Source organism: Pelobates fuscus, chromosome 2, assembly GCF_036172605.1.
Source record: "Pelobates fuscus isolate aPelFus1 chromosome 2, aPelFus1.pri, whole genome shotgun sequence".
Taxonomy (NCBI): Eukaryota; Metazoa; Chordata; class Amphibia; order Anura; family Pelobatidae; genus Pelobates; species Pelobates fuscus.
The window spans coordinates 141013653-141036505 of record NC_086318.1 but is presented as its reverse complement, the minus strand read 5'-3'; the positions used below and the strand labels follow the sequence as shown (position 1 = coordinate 141036505).

Sequence of the window (22853 nt, the reverse complement as noted above, 5' to 3'; positions counted from 1 at the left end):
GTGTGTGTGTGTGTCTGTCAGGGGGAGGGAGGGAGGGGGGAAGAGGAGGGGCCCACGGATTAGTTTCGCACTGGGGCCCCCATGGATTGTGTGTACGCCACTGCCTGTAGATCACTTTGTCCTAAAGCAGCAATAATCATCACCATTATGCTCCCCTTGCTCTGAATTTCAGCTCAATTTTTTACTCTGGGTTTTTAAGCTATTCAACCTGAGGTTTGCTTTAATGATTTCAATGACACTTGTTCTTATTGATGGATGGGCTTCTTCCACTTTATCTAATCAGAGATTGTGAATTTAAAGTGGTCTTTATAAAGTGCTTGAGTGCACGAAACATGTAGATTGCTGTGGCTTTGCTATACTATGAGCTTATGTCACTCTATGTCTATGCAATGTTTATATCTGTGAGTGAAAAATAAAGGATTACTAATTTTTGTAATGTGCAGTGGCAGAATTCCTCTTGAAATTGTTGAATTCCATTACAGACTTTCTGATGTACATGTATGTCTTAGATTGTACTTGATTATATAATTTGTGGCTGGCCCTGTAGTTCATAAAGCAACTAAATAACTTGGTTTCCAGTTGTATAAACCCAAGCAGTGAAAAGGGACAGTCTAGCAGTCCACAGCTGGGGTGGAAAGCACTCCAAAGTTTGAAATTCCATGAATGCAAACAGTGTTACACCATACTCAGTTGCCTTTGATTAGCAAGTGCAACAGTGAATAAAAAGGGGCTCAAACATGTGACTTAATTAGGGGGCTTACCCAGAAAGGCTCTTGTGATATATTACCTATTAGACACAATTACGTCATCATACTCAGAGAGAAAATGTGATAAAAGATTCACTATAAACTTAAAATATGAATATGTGAACAGATATTAGTCAGTAGAACAGGGCAACAGTATTAACAGTTACAATAAAGTGCACTGTGTTAAAATAAAACCAGCACAGATAAAAGTGAAATAATAAAGCGCAAAGAAATCAAGCAAGATGTAGTTCTAGCAACAACAAAAAATTTCAATTTCAATAAAATTCTAACTGCTACATTGAGCAGGGAAATATATTAAATATATTTATTTTCTTTCCTAAAAAAAAAAAAAAAAAAAATGCAACTAGCACAAAATGAAATTGGTTAAAAAAAAATAGTAGCCCTTATAAAAACAGCATTTTAGAAAGAATTATGCTATATGAAATATTTTTACAAGCAGTGGCAATTGAAATTCCCAGTTTTTCCACATCAGTAGACATATGTCTATTTCTTTCTCGTTCACAATTTGGACTTTCAATATATTGACCTCCATGGTCTTTATCAAACCTTGAATAAGAATGCTTCCATTGATGTTGCAGAGTTACTAAAGCATTAACTATTTGTGATTGGGATTCGCAGGTCACTCCTTAACCCTACACTCAGGAAGATCTACTGAGAATTGTATTCTACATAGCTTCTATACTGTTGTATTTGTTTGTGGTATGTGGGTTATCTTGCATTGAATTTCTGTTATGTTGTTGCCTACATTTTGACTCCTGCTGCAGGTCATCTGTGGTTCTAAGAGAAAATAATTGATTTGGCTATCTATTTTAATTAACAAAACCTTAGTCCCTTTTCTAACATACAAAGCCCTCCACCACTCTGCCTCTTCTGATCTATTTGACCTTAGTACTAAGCATGATCCTATTTTACAGGCATTTCACGACATAGTAGTAAGGAATCATTAGCTAACTCATCCTAAAGTCTTTCTGTCCAACCAAAATTATGAAAAGTTCACAAAGAGAAATAGTCATGTTTACTTACAATTAGTATAAATAGGTTGCCTGAATGGTCGCCCTTTGGAAAAAATACATTCCATAATGATGAGGTGGAAACCAGACACGAACCATAATGTAGTCGTAAAGACATTCTTACTGTCAAGGTGTTTTATTTCCATAGTTTGATTGAAGGAGCTTTCATTGTGTGGAAGACAAACACTGGGTAATGGAGCAATGGAAAAAAGCAAATTATGGTTAGACAGTGTACTGAAAGGAACAGTTTAGGCAAGTACCTTTTTAATGAGTGGGGATCCAGTGATTAGCTTAGAGTGTCAGCTGACACCTCTAGCCAATAATCAGCGCCCCTGTCTGTAACTTCAGCATCTGGATGCTGCTTGGGTGACCTGTTGATCAGGCAACCTTGGGGGTTAAGTCATTCGAGATGGTTTAAACCTTTAAGGTAAGAGAGCACCTTGGGGCCTCTACGGCACCATTACATTAAGTTGTTATGGTGACCAGAGTGTTCCGTTAATCAAAATTCAGAAACTGTCGGTGTACTTTATAAAAAGTCAGACATTATGGGAAATGGTGTACAGAAACGATCAGACTATGTAGTCTGTAAAAAGTCAGAAAGTCCCTAGACGCTAGCAATAGAAATAACATCACCTCAACAACAGTAAGGCATATGTAAATAAAGGGCACCAGAGGAGAAACTTCCTGACATATTAATTTTGTTGGAAAATCAATAGCACTATTATATAATCTTATCTAATATACAGTAGCACTCTCGAAATCTAAACAAGGGTTAGCATCTCTAACCTAACAGAGAGCTTGTGCTTTTTGGTGTTTGGTCATTTATAGTGGTTGTTAGTTCAATAAAATGATACACAGCAAATACACAACATATAACAAATTTAAGCAAATAAAACTAAAAATGGGCATGATGACCTCTTTGTATCACGTAGTCCAACCTGCTATTTCTCATATACATTTGAAAATGCTTACATTCATTTGGTGCATTTATTTTATTTTTTAGTGAATATTAAAGGGAATCTCCAGGCAGCCGAATTTACTCACCTAGTTCCAGCGCCGGGAGCCTTGTGAAGCCGCGCCCCCTATTTCGTCAAAATGACGAAATAGGCGGGCGTGAGCAGGGAGCAATCAGACGCTTCCATTTGGAAGTGTCATTGCTCCCTTGTGCGCATGTGCGACTTCGACTCACATGCGCACATACTTCAGAGGGTGGCATTCATGCCGCCCTCTGAAGTCTGGAGCGCACTACCGCGCATGCGCGCGGTGTGCGCGGCCGCGAGCAGAGCTGACAGCTCAGCTCGCGGTCTTTGCCTGCCCCCTCTCGTCTCTGACAGGCTGGAGAGAAAAGGCGCGCACACAGTGCCTTCTCTCTCCTGCACACGTCAGATGTATCTTAATACGTCTGACGTGTACAGGGCCTTTTTAGGGCCCTACATGATAGGAAGTCCCTCTGGTGGCAGTCTGAGTGACGGCCACTGGAGGTATTCCTATCAATCAATGTAAACACTGTATTTTCTCTGAAAATACAGTGTTTACATTAGATTGCCTGCAGGGAGCTATAGATCTCACCTGAACAAATACACTAAGCTGTAGTTGTTCAGGTGACTATAGTGTCCCTTTAATACTACCAATGATTTGAAATTGTAGTCAAAACTCATCGTATGAAAAATGTCTAAACCTTGACAATATATCCTTAGCTACAACATCTTCCAATATCACTGTTATGTATTTTGCACACAGGAGTGGCTTACTCATAGAGTCAACATTATCATCCATCTTGTTCTGAAAGCTTTATATGTGTAGTTGGAGTATTTTTGTATGACATTTTCTCACCACTTTCTCAAGTGAGTTATTTAAAACTTTGCTGTCAGTAAATAGACAGCCACTACTCATAGCTGGCCTGTAGAAAGTAGCAATAACACTGGAAGTGAACCCTAACCTCTGTTCATTTTGTTGAATTGATTTACATCCTAAGCACTACACTATTAAACACTGCTTAGTAACTGTTTTTTAACAAGTTTAAAAGCCTCTGAACTGCTGCAAAACTGTTAAAAGGACACTGTAGGTACCCAGACCCCTTCAGCTCATTGAAGTGGTCTGGGTGCAATGTCCCATATCCCTTAACCCTGCAGTGGTAATTATTGCAGTTTCTGAGAAACTGCAATAATTACCTCTCAGGGTTAACTCCACCTCTAGTGGATGTCTAACAGGGCTTCCTGAATTGAAACCTTTGGTCCGCTTTCAGGCGCTCTGCATGACGACCTCCAGCATCAGATATTTTCCCATAGGGAAGCATTGAATAATGTCGGCAGGGGAGGAGCGTGGGCGGAACCTGACCCAGCACCAAGGGACATCAGCGTTGGATTCAGGTAAGTGACTGAATGATTTTTAACCCCTTCAGCACCGCAGAAGGGGGGCGCGAGGGAGGGGGGTGTTGTAGGATTCTATAGTGCCAGGAAAACGGCTTGTTTTCCGGGCACTATAGAATCACTTTATCTGCAAACTCCCTATACATCCTATAGGATAAATAAATGTTAGCTATAAAACATTGAAACCCACATATGAAAGTATATTAGACCATATAAAAAACAATAAATGTAAACAACTTTTAAATTCTTATAGAATTAATGTATAAATATAACCACACTTAATAGCAGAAGGGATTTTTTAAAAGCTTTCCTCACAGTGATAGAACAAGCGGTACAGAGAAATAAATCCTTGGCCTTTATGGACCTATTGTAAGGTCCCTTATTCTCTTAAAAGGGTTTATTCTGGTGTTCTGCTTCATTCTATGTTGCAAGGGGGGATGTAACACAGGTCTTTGGTGTTCTGAAACCGACGTTACCTATAAAACCTAAAGAGTTTAAGAAATTGCACTTTTATAATAAAAGGATATAATTGTAATCTTACCCGTAAACATCACTTTTGTTGTACCAGGACTGTTGCTGCACCAGAATAAATGTACTTGTTTGCACAATTATGGTAAAAGTTGTGTGCAGAAGAAGTGACAACAACAAAGAAGATGACAGAAGTTTTCCTGTTGGTCTGTACGGAGCGAGTTTTGGAGCAGGGCCATTTAAACTCACTAAAAATAAATAAAAAATACGTGAAATTCTGAATATTTTGTATAGATGTAAATCACAAAAGTGTATTAATGCTAAAGCAAAGACAAAAAATTTACCCAAATGGTGTATATTTAAGGGGAAACAGTAACTTTGTTGTAAATAAGAACACAATTAAAATCAGATATAACTTGTGGTACTGTTTCTTTTGTATGAGATACAAAATTTTATTTTAAGCATATACTAAAGATTTAGTAATTTACATGCAGGGCCGGCCTTAAGGGTGTGCGAGCTGTGCGGCCGCACAGGGCGCCATGGAGCAGGGGGTGCCCTGCGGCTGACACAGCTCGCATATGGCCGGAGTGTAGGGGAGCTAAAACAGGTACCCGGGTGGAGGATTCATTATTCTCCACTCGGGTCTATTAAAAAAAAAAAAATCGTGGCAGAGGGGGCGGGGCTTACCGAGTGGTGGGGCGGGGCTTATCTGAGGCAGAGGCTGCACAGGAAGAGGGAAGGAGTCCCTGCTTCCCCAACAGCCAACTGCATCCACTGGAAAGAGGTAAGTGTGTGTGACTGTTTGCCTGTTTGTGTGGCTGTATGTGTGTGTGACTGTTTGCCTGTGTGTGTGTGACTGTTTGCCTGTGTGTGACTGTCTGTCTGTGTGACTGCCTGCTTGTGTGTGTGACTGTGTGTGTGTGTGTCTGACTGTTTGCCTGCCCGTGTGTGTCTGTCTGTGTGTAACTGTCTGTCTGTGTGACTGCCTGCCTGTGTGTGTGACTGCCTGTGTGTGTGTATAACTGTTTGTCTGTCTGTGTGTGACTGTCTGTCTGCGTGTGACTCTAATTGTGTGTGTTGCTGTAGCTGTGCCATTGTGTGTACCTGTGCCTGTATGTGTGACTGCCTTTAACAGAGTGTGTGTATGTGTGTGTGTGTACATGCCTGTAACAGAGTTTAAATTTCCCCCAGCCCTTGTTGTCAAGGCCGCACTTTGACTGACAGACACACACTCACTGACAGACACGCACTCTCATATACACTGACAAACAATGACATACACACACACACACACACACCATCACTTGGACACACACTGACAGATGCACACTCTCACTGACAGACGCACGCACTCACTGAAAGATGCACGCCCCCACTGACCAACACATACACACTCACTGACAGACACACACACACACACACACATAAACACTTACAGACACACACACACTTACAGACATACAGACACATACACACATTCACTCACAGACACAAACACGCACACACACACACATTCACTTAGACATACACACTCACAGACATTACCACTAACACTCACAAACTAATATTTTTTTAAATTTTATTTTAAATCAAACCAGCCTCCCAGTGTGGCTGCTGGGCGGGCAGGCAGGGGGCACACAGGCTGAGTAGGCGGCGCTTAGTAATGCCGGGAGCCGGAATATGACGTCAGTCCGGCTCCCGGCATTACTAAGCCTTATTAAGCGGCGCAGGAGGGAGCTGAGCAGGAAGAGCTCAGGTGAGTATGCTCCTTCGCTGCCCGCTGCCAGCTGCCAGCCTCAGGGGGGCTCAAAAGTGGGAAGCCGGCCAGCTCTTGAGCCCTCCAGGACGCGAGGCAAGCAAGGGATCTGCCTGGGCATTTGCGGGAGGCTTTTTTTGCAGTCCCCTGCAAAGTGCCGCCCAAGGCAAATGCCTTGTTTGCCTCGCGATACACACGTCCCAGGTGCCTGTGTGTGTTACACAATGCATTGGAAGTCAAGAAATTGACCTTTTTTTGTGTGTCTGTTCCACATCGTATGTTCAGTAACAGTCAAGAGCAGAGCTTAGAACACTGAAAGACGAAAAGCCAGCATGGATACTGTCAGTTTCATGATATATATATATATATATATATATATATATATATATATATATATATATATATATATATATATATAAAACATTAAATGTGGAAATCCACACATATCCATATATAGATTATGTGTGGATTTCCACATTTAATTTTATTTCTCACAACTCACATATGCATATTATTTAAATATAGAGAATAAGTTAATATAAGATTAAAAATGTTGATGTGTGCATCTGTGTCTATGAGACGGTGTAGCTGCATGTGTGTATATAAGAATGCTAAGATGTGTATGCGTGGACATGTGAATATTTGTGTGTGTGTGTGTGGAGTTAGTGTGTATCTGTGTCTGCGAGCTTGGGAGTACACATCTGCAGCCTGTATTTGAGAAGACGACTTGCCCAACACACCCTAATTAAATTGAATATGAGTTAGACACCTACTTTATATAATTCAAAGGATATATTCCTAGCATACTCAACAGGATACCACATTTCAAAGACCAAATGTGATAAAAGATTTCTAATAACAATAAAAGCAATCAAAAGCAACATATTTTCATCTGAAAGAAAATCATGTTGTCATTAAATCAAATGTTAATGTTACTGGTGAAACAATACTTTCTCTAACATGTTTTTGTACCTCTGACACAACAAAAAAATAAATAAGAGGGCATTCCAAAATATGCATACTTGTTGGTCTTCTTGTGGCAGTTATTATTGAACCCTTAACCCCAGCACAAGGAAAAACTCAATCTACAGCTTCTCCAAAAAGTTCAGTGTCTGCAGGTAACATTATTGTGACTCGTTATGCTCATATTTAGAAATAATTGCATTGTTTAGATACTGCATTGGTATGTTGAGTCACCAGGAAAATTATGAATAGTTTTGGATATAATTTGCAGCACATAAACATATGCACATATAACATGATATGATTACCCTTATGGCCTTCACAACATGAGTCTTTAAAATAACGGGGCAGGGATGGATTGCACTCAACCTCTCAGCCTGTGATTCTTAGAAATGTTCTAATTTTCCATAAAACAATGTCCCTTTCTCTAACTGGTGGCCTCCAAGAGAGTTGCCAGTTCAAGACAGCAAATAAACTATTTCACAGTTCTGCAGGCTCATTCCAATGAAACAATGGAAGGCTGATAACTCTTGACATGGGGGGCAAGTAAAAACAAATGATCTTTCATTTACACAAAACTTACAGACTCAGTGTGAATTGCCCTATTCATAGCCAAACCAGAACATGCAATATATTGGTTTGACAGATAGAGGGTGTTTGAGTTGTGTATTGTGATTTTAGATATCTTGATCACTATGACCTACACAGAATGATGGAGCATTCACAAAAATCTGTGCATGCCTAATAGACACAGACTCTTTCTCATGACAGTATTACGAATTAGTATGGAGTAGTGTTCTTTGGATTTACAGTAGCTGTGATTAGATCATTCAAAACTTTAGTCAGAGCAGTAGCAGTAGATTTGCCGATGCATATAGGTGTATTTTAGAAGTAAATGCACATGTGTACTTACCCAGACACACATACTGTGTTTTTTAAAGTAAAACTATAGAAATGTGATTTTCAAAACAGATATAAATAGTAATTTGATTAATTTAGGCAAATGCACTCAAATAAGTTATAGTCACAATTAATATATGTCTGTGGGTGAATGGCAAAAGTTTTATTTCTAAATGCATGTTCATTCAATGTAAAATGTTATAATTTTTGAAGATTTATGATAGATTGGAAAAACCTTGTGTTTTCCAAAGTAAAGACTCTGTTGAAAGTAAATTTGCATACAATACAATATGAGATGCTCCCAAAACTCCCAATGTATAAATATAGATTTTTTTTAGAGCTCCTACTCTTTTTTCCTCTCTTGATTAATTTTTCTCACTTGATCTGATGGCAAGGGGCTAGCTCCTATCAATGTACTGCAGAATATATATAAATAACATTATGGTGTATGTTCAGGCCTTTTTTTTTTGCTCTTCTGATTCGGTTATAAATCGACATTTGGCCGCGATTATACAGTTTCTATCTATAAAAAAAGATGTGTCAGAACCAATACTTCTCACAGAGCACAAGTCGCATGATTTCTCAAGTCTGACCCACACATATCCTTTATAGATTGTTGTACTTTTTTAACATCGGTCTGGAGTGAGATTAATTATTCTGTTCACCGAATGCTATACTTTCTCGATGTAACTGACAGCAGTGTGGAAGAATTAAGAAAGTGTAGCAGCATCAGTATATATGAGGCAAGTTTCTTTTCAATTGTTTGTGCTTTTTTAAGAGTGCTTTTTCAAGACTTTGAAGAGAGTATACCTTCTGGGAAAAGGCTGTGTCTTATATGTAATGCATTCTTATGCATTATTTGAGAATGCTGTGCATTCTCATTCTAAATCATGGACAAATAGAAAATATTGAGTCTACCAGACAGGTTTAGATTGGCCAATGGGAAAACCAGATAAATACCCAGTAACACGATGGTCATGAGTCAACTACCATTATCTACCGCCCCCACGTCATCCTAGGCTATTCAATAAGCACTTTTCTTCCTGGCTACCCCACTTCCTCTGCTCTAGCGCTCCTTCCCTCATACTTAGGGAATTAAACATCCCAATCAACAACCCCAACTGTACTGTTACCTTTCACCTGCTCTCTGTAACCTCCTCTTTTGACGTCATGCAATGGTCTAATAAAGTAACCCATACAGTGGGAAATACTCTTGATTTCACCTTCACCAATCTCTGTACCATCTCTAATTTCTCCAATGTTTCTTTTTCTCTATCTGACCACCATCTGCTGACTTTTGACCCAGTACTCAAATTACACCACCCTCGGCACACCAATCTCACAGAAAACACCACTGTCTTGACAAACTCTCTTTCTACCTATCTGAAACCTCACCTGCCCTTGCTCTATAACCTTCTACAATTCCACCCTCTCTTTTTAACTAGATATCATGGCACCCAATACACTTAAACACAGCAAGCGCTGACAACTGCAACCTTGGCACACCAAGCTGACCTGATACCTTAAAAAATGTTCTAGAAATGCTGCACGCTGCTGTAGACACTCCATTTCTGACTTTCTCCACTATAAATTTGTGCTGCGCTCCTACAGCTCAGATCTTTCCTGTGCAAAAGCAACATTGCATTACTTCAAGACCCTCATAACCACACTCTCCTGCTAACCCATATGCTCGTTTCACACTTTTAACTCTCTTCTTTGCCCTTTTGCTCCTCTTCCTCCTACCTACTTGACCACTACAAACTTTGCAAGTCACTTCACTGAGAAGATCTGTACAATCAGGGAAGAGATCTTTCATCTTTTTCCTTCCCCTAACAATACTTCCCCCAACCCCACTCCCTCTGCTGTGCTGCTGTTCTATGCTCCTCCTACCACTCCCAGTGCTCTTTCAGTATTTCTTTCTCTGACTCTGCCTCTTCTCCGCAACCACTCTCTGTTGGTGTTGCCCAAGGTTCAGTCCTTGGTTCCCTACTGTGCTCTATCTATACCGCCTCCCTTAGTAAACTCATCAGCTCCTTTGGCTTAAAATATAATTTCGATGTGGATGACATGCAAATGTATCTGTCCTCTCCTTATCTCCTCCCACCCCTCTTAACTCGTATCCATGACTGCCTCTTTGCTATTTCTAACTGGATCGCTGCCCACTTCCTTAAACTCACCCCGTGCAAAACAGAACTTCTGGTCTTTCCTCTCTCAAGTGCTGCTACTCCTGTTTCTTTCTCCTCCACATTAGCGGTGCTACCATCAGCTCCACCATGCAGGCTCACTGCCTAGCTGTCTCTTTGACTCTGACATCTCCTTCACCCACTTCCATCTTAAAAACATTGCGTGCACCCGCCACTACTTAAGGCCAGACTCTGCTAAGGTGATGGTTCATGCCACTATGCTCTCTTGCCTTGACTACTGCAATTCGCTTCTCAGTGTCCTTATAAGCTCCCAACTTGCCCCATTACAGTCTATAATGAATGTGGCAAAGAGGCTCATCTTCATGTCCACCCAGACCTCCAACGCCACACCCCTCTGTAAGTCCCTGCATTGGCTTCCTGTAAGAAGTTCTGGTTCTTGCTTACATAATGTTGCTCCAATCTATTTATCCTCCCTAATACACAAGTATGTCTCGTCTAGGCCCCTACGTTCAGCCAAAGACCTACGTCTATCCTCTGTTCATACTTCCACTTCTGATGCTGGCCTGCAAGGCTTCTCTATGATTGCACTGTTCCAATGGAACTACATTCCCTTTTCCATTAGATGCTCACCCAAACTCCACTCCTTAAAAAAGCATTACAAACTCACTTCTTCATGAAAGTGTATTAATTAAACTGTTAATAACTTCCTCCCCCCCACTCGCATCCTGAAACACACTTAGTTTTCAGCAAATACTATTCTACCAATCTACTTTTCTACCCTTAACGTTTGTATCACTTTACTCTACTCTCTTTAGCATGTAAGCTCATTGAGCAGGGCCCTCAACCCCTCTGTGTCACGTATTCATCCGCTTATAAAAATGTGGTTAATGGCATTTACTGTCCACACAGGAAAAGTTGTGCCGAGCAGCAACCAAATCCACAGAAGGGTTAATGCTGAGCAGCAATTATGCAAATGGGAACCTGGTAACTGCCTTTGGGGTCAGATCTAGAGAAGGGGTATTTAGGCCCAGTTCTCATCCTGCTCAGTGCCCTGTCGTGATTTCCCTTGTGGTTGTCCGAGAGCGCGTTCCTGATTCAAGTTTCTTCTGGTTTTTGACTTTGGCTTTGATTTTGACTTCTATGTATTCTGTATCCCTGACTTCTGGCTTTCTCTTATCGTTGTGTCTCTTTCTGTACCCCTGACCTCGGCAAGTATCCTGACTATTCTTTGGTACGTTACCTATTAGTCATCTGTGTGACACAATTCTACGTGCTGGATCAACTAGTAATCCTGACACTCTGTTACTGTGAGTCCAACTTGTCTGTTTACAATTACATGTTTGTTAATCCACCCATTGTACAGCGCTGCGGAATTTGTTGGTGCTGTATAAATAATAATAATAATAATAACTGGAAAGTTTATGTGGTCTTCTCAATTGGCCCCATGAATTTAAAAAAAATTATATCTAAATCTATCTGCTTAACCTACACCTTACCAAGCACTTCTGATTGAAGAAAAAAAAAAACACATCACATTTATTTGAAGCAAGTGATACATAGCTAGCATATAAATATATTGTAGGACAGCAATTTTGTGTATAGATTGGTTTCTAGACAATTTTTCGCTTATTCATATGGCCTTGATAAAAATATTTTGGAAATTAAAAACTTTAGAGTGTTGTTTTTTTATTTCAATATTTCACACAGAGACTGCAATGTTAGTATAAAAGCAAAAATGAATTTTTCTACTACAGCAAGTGTGACACAAATAGATTAATAAATGACAATGGTCAAATATCTTGCTTAAGGGTATTTGTAAGGACCATAAAGGCAGTACAGTCAGTAGTGGGACTGAGTCGGTTCGAATGAACCTGTTACTAACATTTAACAAATTCACCAAATCAGTAGGGAAACCGTCCCTGTTGTAGTTGCAAAAATAAGTTGTCAGACTGACAAGGGATTTTTGCACTCCCCTCAGCCTGCGTCCCCTGGTAGCATGCGGCTCCATTAAGGAACGGCATACAAACAAAGCTAGCTGGGGAGCGCCTCTCTCTCCCTCTCTGCATAGGAGCACTGGATGTCACATGACTACCCAGCGCTCAGTGTGAAGGAGGCACAGCGTGCCGGACAGCAAGATGCCCTCCTCCCTTGCCATGACAGGTAAAACAGAAGGGAGAGGGCATGTATCATTAGGTGTCAGAGTTCGCTCTACCTTCACCTAGGGCACTGGGTCTGTGAGGAAACAGGCTGCCTGCCAATTGGGGAAGGAGGGAGAGAGAGACACATGAATGTGAGGGGGACATGGATGGAGGTGTAGGGAGGCATTAATGGAATGGGAAGGGGGACATGGAGGGGGGCATGGATGGAAAAGGTAGGGGGACATGGGTGGAACTGGTAAAGGGATATGGGTGGAAGGGGTGGTAGGACATGGAAGGGAGGGACGGAGAGACATGGGTAAAGGGACATGGAGGGGGGCATGATGGAATGGGTAAGCAAACATGGAGGAAGGGGTAGGGGGACATGGAAGTTTGGGGGAAAGACAAGGATGGAAAGGGCAGGATGACATGGTGGGGAGAGGGGCAAGGCTGGTAGGGGCAATAGGAGATGGAGTGGATGGGGACATGGCTGGAAGGGGTAAGGGGACATGGAGGGGAGGTGGGAGAGACATGGATGGAAAGGGTAGGGGGACATGGATGGAAGGGGGGAGAGACATGGATGTAATCAATAGTAGGAAGTGGAGGGAAGGGGGGCATGGATGGAAGAGGGACTTTGATGGAAGAGGGGAGAGACAAGGATGAAAGGGGTAGAGGGACATAGAGGGGAGGAGGGAGAGAAATATATGTTAAGTGTAGTGGGACATGGATGGAAGGTACAGGGTGACATGTGGAAGAGACATTGAAGGGGGAGGGAGACATGGATGGAATGGAGGGGAACAGAGACATGGATGGAAGGGAGGGGATCAGAGACATGGATAGAAGGGGAAGATAGACATAAATAGAAGGGGTGAACAGAGACATGGATCGAAGATGGGAGAGAAATGGATGGGGGACATGGAGGGGAGCGGGGAGGGAAATGTATGGAAAGTGTAAGGGGTTATGGGTGGAAGGGGGAAGAGACATGGACGGAAAGGGTAGCAGGACATGGATGGAAGGGAGAGAGAGACATGGGGGAGAGACATGGAAAGTGGAGGGACACATAGATGGAAGGGAGGGGAACAGAGACAAGGTTTGAAGGGAGGGGATCAGAGACATGGATGGAAGGCGGGATATCACCCACCCACACTCACTATCACCATACCACATACACTATCACCCTCTACACACACTGTCACCATACACGCAATCACCCACCACACACTGTGACCACCCCCACACTGTGATCATCCCACACGCACTGTCACCATCCCACACACACTGTCACCATCCCACACACACTGACACCCTCATTGGAAGCAGAGAGATGGCACAGAGAGGCTAGTGGAAGAGAGATATTTATGGCCAGGTTTCTGCATTTACTTTCCATTTGCTTGATATACCAGATTTATGCATTCACATTCCATTGGCATGATATATCAAGCGTATGTATTTATTACTCATTAGCATGGTATACCTATTTTTTGTATTTAGTGCTCATTGGCATGATATGCAATGTTTTACTGTATATTGGCTTGAGATACAAAGTTTATGCATTTAATGCATTAGTAGCATTTCCTTCCCCCCCCCCCCCCAAGGGAATATATGTGTGACTGTGTTGATGTGCATGTGCGTGTGTGCGCATGCGTGTGTGTGTGTGGCTGGTGGGGGAGGGGAAGATAGAGTTTTGGACTCAGGCAGCACAATGTTTTGGGCTACCCCTGTGGAGTTTAAAACATGAAAAGTCTGAACTGGTTATTAAAAATTTTGAATCCCACTGCTGAGTACAGGATACTAATACTGACAACAGAAGTAAAAAGAATGTCTGCATTTTAGAATAATTCCCACATACAGTAAAAATAATTAAATCATATATTTGCAAAATAAAGACATTTAAAACTGCTTTAGCAATCTCTGGAATGCTCATGTAATGTTAACACGTGTAGAGTCTATTCAGTCATTTTCCCTCTTTGACTGTAGAAGTAAGGAGACCTATTGAAACTTAATTTCCTATTTGGAAGCAAGAGGTTAGCTGACATTGCCATAAAACGTTCTGGCATTATATCAGTGACTACTGGCTTCTGGAAGAGATCATCCCTATGGTATAAATGAAAGTGAGGCTTTGTGAATTAAATCTAATTTTGCAAAATACCTGAAAACACAAATATGTATACTTGATTCTGGTAGTAAAGAGGTTAAAATGTATACATAATATACTTTTCAGATAAATAACATTTTAATTAGGCAAACCTACTTGTTAGCATAACTATGACAGTTATCGCCAAGTCTTGCATAAGGTAATGATAATTTCCAAGGAGTGTTTGTTTCTAAGAGAAGAAAAGACAATAAATTAGCTTGACTGTCACTGATTTGTTTCTCTTGGTTCGGGTTTCTTTGACTTATCATGGCACACAACGTGTTAAGAATTATCAAAATACCGTACTCGTTTTCCTGATGGTGATTAAATTATCAACATTTTGCAGGCTTTTCGTAGTAACATTTTTTGATTATATATAAAAGCCAGTCGCTTTATATAGTGTAATCTGTCAATAGATTCAGTTTAATGTCATGATCACAATCTAATAATTGATGTCCATTTTCACAAGGCATGTAATACAAAATCTGCTAAAGGTAAATTCAAGTAACAATTTGCGTAATGGTGCATGTTTCTGTTAATTAACACTGGACTAAAAAATCTGAATTGTATAAATATACAGACGAATAATCCGAATTATATAAATATATAGATTTACAGGACATACCCAAAAAAGAAGCAGCATGCAAACAAGCTCAATCATTGTATACATAATCAGGTATTTAAATAAAGATATCGATGTCACAAAGGCATTTCTTCCTTCCCTGTGTAGAAAATGAAATAAAACAAATAGGGTTAATAACTGAATACATTATAAATATATATAGATGTGGTAACATTGCAATTAAATGGTATAATGGTTATTAAAATATTTATCAAGCATTATTGACTGAATTTGTAATCAAACTATTGTGGGCCAAATGCATTGTAAATGTTGGGAATTCAAAAGTCAAAACTGGAAAATATTAAGGAGCAAAAGTTTTTCTTTTTTAACCAATTAAAAATCTGAAAATAAAACAAGATAGCATGCAATTATAAGGTGCTTTGGGTAATTCCTGAGATGATAACTCAGATGAAAAGTGGTACTTATGGAGTTATTTACTAACTATAATTAATGGGAATTCAACGTGAATTGACATTTCTAATTTAAGGTAAAAATAAAAATACTCAACAAGTCCACTATATTTTCAGTTTAATTATTTTAGGCTAAAATGTAAAATTCGCTGTGAACTTTGACAGTTCACACTTTATTGGATAACCCTATATAGATTATTCATTAACATATTGTTATACAGTATGATTTTTTTAGTAATGTAAAGTTAATTTTCAAAGAGCCATATTTTCAATAATTTAATTGTTTTAGCCGGAAATCTGTATTTTACTGTGAATGAAAATTAGTGAATTACTCTAATAGAAAAGTGTGATTTTTTTTTATTTCCCACAGTAGCAGGGCTATTCACTTATATGAGAATTACTTGGAATTCAAAGCAAATTTCACAGTTTAGGTCAAAATAGCTGAATTAGAAAAATTCTCCAAGTCAATTCAGTGTTCAGTTTGTCTATTTTGGCTTTAAATTTGAAATTCACATTGAAATCACTTTGTACTCCAGTCAATACCCACTTTAGCAAATAACTCTGCTAGTAGTTGTGTTGTATTTTTTTTTTTGTGTGTGTGGTTTTTCATTGTTTAACATTATGAAATGTTCAATCTTTTCATAATTTTCATGTTGCCATGATGGAACACAATTTCCAAATCCACAATTGGATTGAAATGCGGTCATTAAACGTTTCTCTTATAAGCAATATTTTTGGAATTAATATTCCATTAGTTCACAAGAGAAAGTGCTGAAATAAATGTCTCATAAATGTTTGTTTGTCAGTGGCTAGTGGCACATACTAGCACTCCAACTGAAAAAAATGGGGGAAGCAGGATTGGCTAAGACACTTCACGTTCTCTACAGATGCGTCAGAAAGAAAATACCAATGAAAAATAAAGGGGTATTGTTCATTATTTATTTAATAACAATTTTGAATGATATTATTTTGGTTGTTTTTTTAAGAACTTACAATGTGTTTTTCTAAAAAAAAAAAAAAAAAAAAAAAAACATTTTAACTATGGAACACGTCCATGGCATTTCTCAAATATGTGAAAACAGGTCAACTGAAAGAAAAGTCCATATTGGATGGCTACTACTGGGACATTCACTCTATTCTCTCTCTCCCACTTTCTTGTCTCCAATTCTTTTGATACATTTTTTTCAACTATTTTAACCCATTTTTTTTTTTATTTTTTTTTGATGAAATGTGTGACAAACTTCCCTTCCCACGTGAGATTGCCACAAGCTCCTGGAGCAGCCTGCTTGCCACCCTCCTGCCCACAGACTATGGGCCCTACATGGAAACCTTTAAAAGACAGTTTAAATGGCTTGGTTCGTGTAACAACCACACGAACCAGGGACCAACCGGGAGCTTTTTAACCCCTATTTACACCTTGGAACAGTTCTCACCTCAGTGTTCTAATTGTTTGTCTGGGTGGCCACAATTCATATGAATGACCATGAGGTGGTGGCCATCTTGTTTGCATAAACGCAGGCAGCTGTTTTTGGTCGTCAAGTTCATGGAACTAATATCGGACACTGAAACTCCCAAACACCACTGGACTTCCATCATCGCCTGCGTTCGGTTCTGTAGATCCTAGAAGAACACTGTTCGATGGAATTGTTCGTCTGGATGAGGGGAACAAGCTCCATGGTTTAAAACGAGACTACGTTCTGTATTTTATTCGGTTTTATGTTACCGAAGTGACCAACCGCTAGCACTGATTTCATGGAACTATTTGGGGCTTAAGCCACATGTGTGGTCACACAGATCAGGGCTATCAGGAGATGTGACTTTTGTGGGGTTTTCATGTATTTTATGTGTATTTTGGGGTGGTTTATAAATTGTTATATTTTCTGCCTTGAGAGATAATCTCTCAAGCACAGAGGATCCTGGGAGGGATTTCCCTGTTGTTTTGTGTGGGAGACCCCTAGTAGGGGCTATTGTATAAAAGCAGACCATCTGGCCAGATTAAAGCATTCTGGCTTGCTCTCAGATCTATGTGTCATCTGGTTACTGGGAGGGGAAAGGGCTAATCACTGTTCCAGCTTGTTCCAGTGTGGAGAATTCAGCGGGGAAAGTCCTTGTAAGCTCCCAGGACTGAGTGTTGTCCAGTCCCTGGGAGTGGATAGAGCTAGTCCCCTATTCAACTCCAGGACAGAGAGGTTCCAGGACCCCAGTCAAACCACGGCAACTGGGGGCCAGAAGTGCTGAGGATTTTCCCCTGTTCCAGCTAGGAAGCAGTCCTATGGCAGAGGTGTCCAGCCGGGGGTACAGGGAGCTCCGTTACAATATCAAAATAATTTAGTTTTGCTTTCAAATCTACTACATTTAAGTCATTGAAATCCATCTGTTTTCAGATGAATCCAGCTGCATGAGGTTTACTTTCACTTATTAACTGTGAATCAACACATGTATTTTAAAAATGCATGGTTATTCACTAAGGTGAGATTTCAAAGTGAATTTCCACTTTAAGGCCAAAATAGCCACATTGGAAAAATTATCTAGGTAAATTATGCTTCCAGTTCAGTTATTTTGGCCTTATATTTGAATTTCCCTTTAATCCACTTTGAAATCTCATATAGCCAATAACCCTGATTTAATTTACATATCTAAATCTTTTTTCTGGGTATTTCCTTAACCCCTTAAGGACACATGACCTGTGTGACATGTCATGATTTCCTTTTATTCCAGAAGTTTGGTTCTTAAGGGGTTAAAGGACCACTATAGGCACCCAGACCACTTCAGCTCAATGAAGTGGTCTGGGTGACATGTCCCCTTAGTTTTAACCCTGCAGCTGTAATCATAGCAGTTTCAGAGAAACTGCTATGTTTACATTGAGGGTTAATCCTGCCTCTAGTGGCTGTCTCCCTGACAGCCACTAGAGGCCGCTTCCGCAATCTTCAATGCGAAAATTGCATTGAACTCACGCTGGATGTCAATAGGAAAGCATTGAGTAGTGCTTTCCTATGGGCAGTTGGAATGCGCGCGGCTCTTGCCGCGCATGCGCATTCAGAGCTGCTGTCGGCTGGGGGAGGAAAGATCACCAGCGCCAAGGGAGCCCGGCACTGGAGTAAGCTAAGTGACTGAAGGGGCCCTGAGGGAGGGGTGACCTAATAACCCTATAGTACCATGAAAACGAGTTTGTATACTTCTTTAACAAGGGTGTATTGGTTAAGGACTTGAACTTAATTTCCCCTTATGAGAATCATGAGACTTCATGCCTTATTAAATAACCCATGAGGATAATTAATGTATTTTAAATATCAATTAGACCAGACACATACACCATGAAATCTTAGTTTTGACATGTGAGCAAAAAAGGGCAATTCTTTGGTCAACCTAGCCCTGGGGCATCGTTCCCTGCTAACCACATTACATTTAAATACTGAAAAGCATAATTTGCTGCTTAACTCTGACCTTCATTTTCTCAATTATCTAAACATAGCAAATAATTTTGGCTTATGGAAAACCAATTATTAATTAGAAATACTAAAAATAATTTTAAAAACATGCAATCGTACTATAAGATAGTTAGGGCTATTCATTAAACTTTAAGAGTTCAGAAATCCACCATGAATGTTAAATTTTATGCCAAAATAGCCAATCAGGAAACAAATACCCCAATGAATTGCTGATAAGTATTGATTTCACTAACCCAGGTTTCATCTTATGTGTGTGTGTTCATGTAATGCACATTTAATCCAAAGTCACATTTCTATTCAGACTTCATTGTGAACAATTAAAACATAATAAATTAGGTGAGGAAGACAGATAAAGTATTGTCATATCCATAAATACGGTTGTAAACTTTTCTTATTCCAGGATAACTTGCATAAGAATCTAGGTATATATTACTGTAGCAAATATTAACATCGAAGCAAAAATACAGTTTTTGCTTCACACTGTAGGTATGAGGAAAATATCTAAATCAATAATGGTCAATATAATCTGGGAGTTATTTACAAGTAATGCTATGGAATTTCACATTGCAGTATCCAACAGAATATAGGCATCTAGTATACAAAAACTATATCAGCATGGAAGCAGACCTGCCTGTTTCCTAATTTCTGTTGTATTTAGGAAAACTGACAAATTAAAAATGGTCAATTTTGGGTGTTGGGGCATTTACAAGTAACACCATGGCATTTCTAAGTATATAGTATCCTATTAATTGCCCCAGTATTTAAAAATAATTTATTTATGGAGGTATAATGCTCATACATAGTAAGTACAGTTACACCAAGCATCTATACTATATAAGACATTTCCAACAGTTTTTGCAGTCTACAAAAACCTTGTACTATAATTAAGGGTTGCAGATTTCACCCTGCTTTTCTGTCAAGATATTTTATCTACAGGTCTCTGAGGAGTTTGGACACCATTTACAGCATTACAAATACAGAGGGAAAGACTTAAGTCTTGGCAGAAATTGGTTTTCCGGCATATACACACGAGTGCTGGATCCAAGGAGAAGACAAGTTGGCTTTATGGACTGAACTTTATTTTACACATATTGCTGTGCAACACAAAATATACTGTAGCCTGTTTTTAAACACTTGTACTCATTGTAAAAGAAAGGAAACAACAAAAGATAATTTTGGTACTCAATTTATTCCTGGATGGATAAGCAGCCTCAAAACATTGAATAAAAAAAAAAAAAAAAAAAAAAATATGCACTTTACAGATCCCACTCCCCAAAATATTCCTACAAAAACTACAACAAATCCTAAATAGATTCGTCTGGGCGAACCGTAAAATTAGAGTAGCAGAAAAAATACTGCGCAAACCGGTGACGGAAGGGGGCTTGGGGCTGCCAGATATAGGTGCATACTACAGGGCGACCCTCCTAGCTACAATGGTGCAAGCACATAAGGCAGACGACAGGCCGCAGTGGGTGGACATCGAATCGATATGGGCATGCCCAAAAGGGATACACCACCTATTCTGGATACCCCACCACATACGCCCACTACCCAAAGAGGTTCCCGACACCACCTCACTACTATTGAGAACATGGGACACAACCAAACGCCTTGTAGGATACGATAAACAGTGGTCACTAGCAACCCCGATTCAGAGCATACATATAGCCAACCCCACATTCAATTATAAACCGTGGGAAAAAGGGGGATGCACATTAGTCAAACACTTATATCAAAATGGCACATTAATGCAATTCCCGGACTTACAGGACAGGTACGACCTACCGCCCCAATCGCTGTTTTCATATCTCCAACTCAAGTCGCTCCTAGAAAATGACACAGGGGTAACCACACCAAAGAAAGCACAGGGTATTGAAAGAATGTGCATAGCCAGAACGACACCGCGGAAAATAATCTCGACCATATACAAAGCGATGACTGACCCACTAGACGAAAATAGGGAGAAATTCCAGGAGGCATGGCAAATAGATATAGGCAAAACACTAACAAACGAACACTGGCAGCATGCATTTACAGCACACAAAGGCAGATCCAGATGCGCTTCCCACCTGGAGTTGTTGCGCAAAATACACTACAGATGGTACATGGTGCCGGTTCGGCTTGCGACTATATACCCCCACACATCGGTGAACTGCTGGAGATGCGGGAGGGAGAAAGGCACGATGTACCACATATGGTGGACGTGCCCCCGTATCAAAGATTACTGGGTAGCGGTAGGCAACATACTTTCCACAGCCCTGCACCAACCTATCAAACTGGAGCCCGAATGTGGAATCCTTTTCATGACCCTGGACAGGTTTCCCAAACCCCAGGCATTCACAATGTTCCACATACTAATAGCCGCAAATTTACACATAGCAAAGGCGTGGAAACAAACAGACGCCCCAGATATAGACACAGTGATAAAACAAATCACAATGAACATAGACTATGAAACAAGGATATACACAGGGCACAATGTGCAAGAGTACAGAATAAACGCCAAAAGCGAATGGGATAGGTCCCTGGAAGTGTTTAATAAAGGACAAGGGAAAAGGACAAGTCATAAGCTGCTCCAGTAAGCAGAAAGAGCAAGAAAAATACGGGGAAGGTGGGATAGCAGATGGTGGTACCAGAGCGCACCCAAGACAGCCCACACTAACCATGAGGGAAAGACCAGGGGAATGGACACCCATGATGTATATAGTTGTGTCGAAAGACACCCATAATGTATATAGTTGTGCTGGGGACACCCCACGCTTACGGGGGAGACCGTAAACCTACCTAATAACCACCAAGTTAGAGAGACAACCATTAACAACATGATTGAGCAACATGATGAAGCTGAGCAAGCCAGTGAGCTCCAGGGACACACCAGGAATTCTCTCTCGTGGAAAAAGGAACGTGACTGGGGTCCCTCTCCCCCCCCCTTCACCCTCCCCCCTTGCCCACTTCCCTATCTAACCTCCCACCCCCCCCTACAAAAGAGCACTTACGCCAACTAAACACCTGAGGCCCTAACGGCACATCCCCAGCCTGAGTGACTCCTCTGAGGGAGCCATCACAGGCCATAGGCGAGGCAAAAGCCGGCCGAGCCACGTCAGCGTTACCAAATTGGAAGAGCAACAAGGGTAACACCGCACTTGCATGTGATAAGGGATACGTAATAAGAAAGGGCTGGCAGGATATGTGCACTATATGGATGTAAAAACGGTCAGTTGTTAAGATACCTACATCCCACCCCTCCTTTTGTTCTGTACCCCTTGATTATCTCTGAACATAAAAAGTGTCAATTGGAAAAACAGAAAGTGTAGCACAGATAAGCCGCACGCAAATGCTGGCAATTTGGGAGATTGCAAACGCTGTGAATCTGAAAATGTAACTATGCACAAATGTCTTATTGCTATATTCCCCTTCCCCGCTTTCCTTTTGTACCCCAAAACGAATAAAAATTGTCAAATTGAAAAAAAAAAAAATATGCACATGTTTGCTTGCTATAACATATTATTACTATTGGAAGCATGGATATAATGCCAACACATTCCACAGCACTTTACAAAAAGGTATTGCAAAGCATACTTACTTCAGTAGCTTTGGCACACACTCAATGTTTGAGATTTTAGATGTAAAAGGAGATGCCACTGATGCCTCCAATTTTGATAATGATATGCCAGCATGTGCCATTTTCAAAGCCTGGAAGACATTGATTAATTTTATTAATGGTTA

At 40.4% G+C, this 22853-nt stretch overlaps 1 protein-coding gene across 2 annotated transcripts in view; it reads right to left on the bottom strand.

Moving 5' to 3' along the window:
• The window catches only part of LOC134586875 (probable cation-transporting ATPase 13A4), a 147393-nt gene that overhangs the window by 22395 nt on the left and 102145 nt on the right, over positions 1-22853 (bottom strand). For both annotated transcript variants that reach the window (XM_063442776.1, XM_063442777.1), the window contains exons 23-27: positions 22711-22820; positions 15272-15368; positions 14764-14836; positions 4688-4862; positions 1791-1963 (exon numbers count right to left, since the gene is read on the bottom strand). In XM_063442776.1, coding sequence (XP_063298846.1) covers positions 1791-1963; positions 4688-4862; positions 14764-14836; positions 15272-15368; positions 22711-22820 — 628 coding nt within the window. The remainder of the gene's footprint in view (positions 1-1790; positions 1964-4687; positions 4863-14763; positions 14837-15271; positions 15369-22710; positions 22821-22853) is intronic.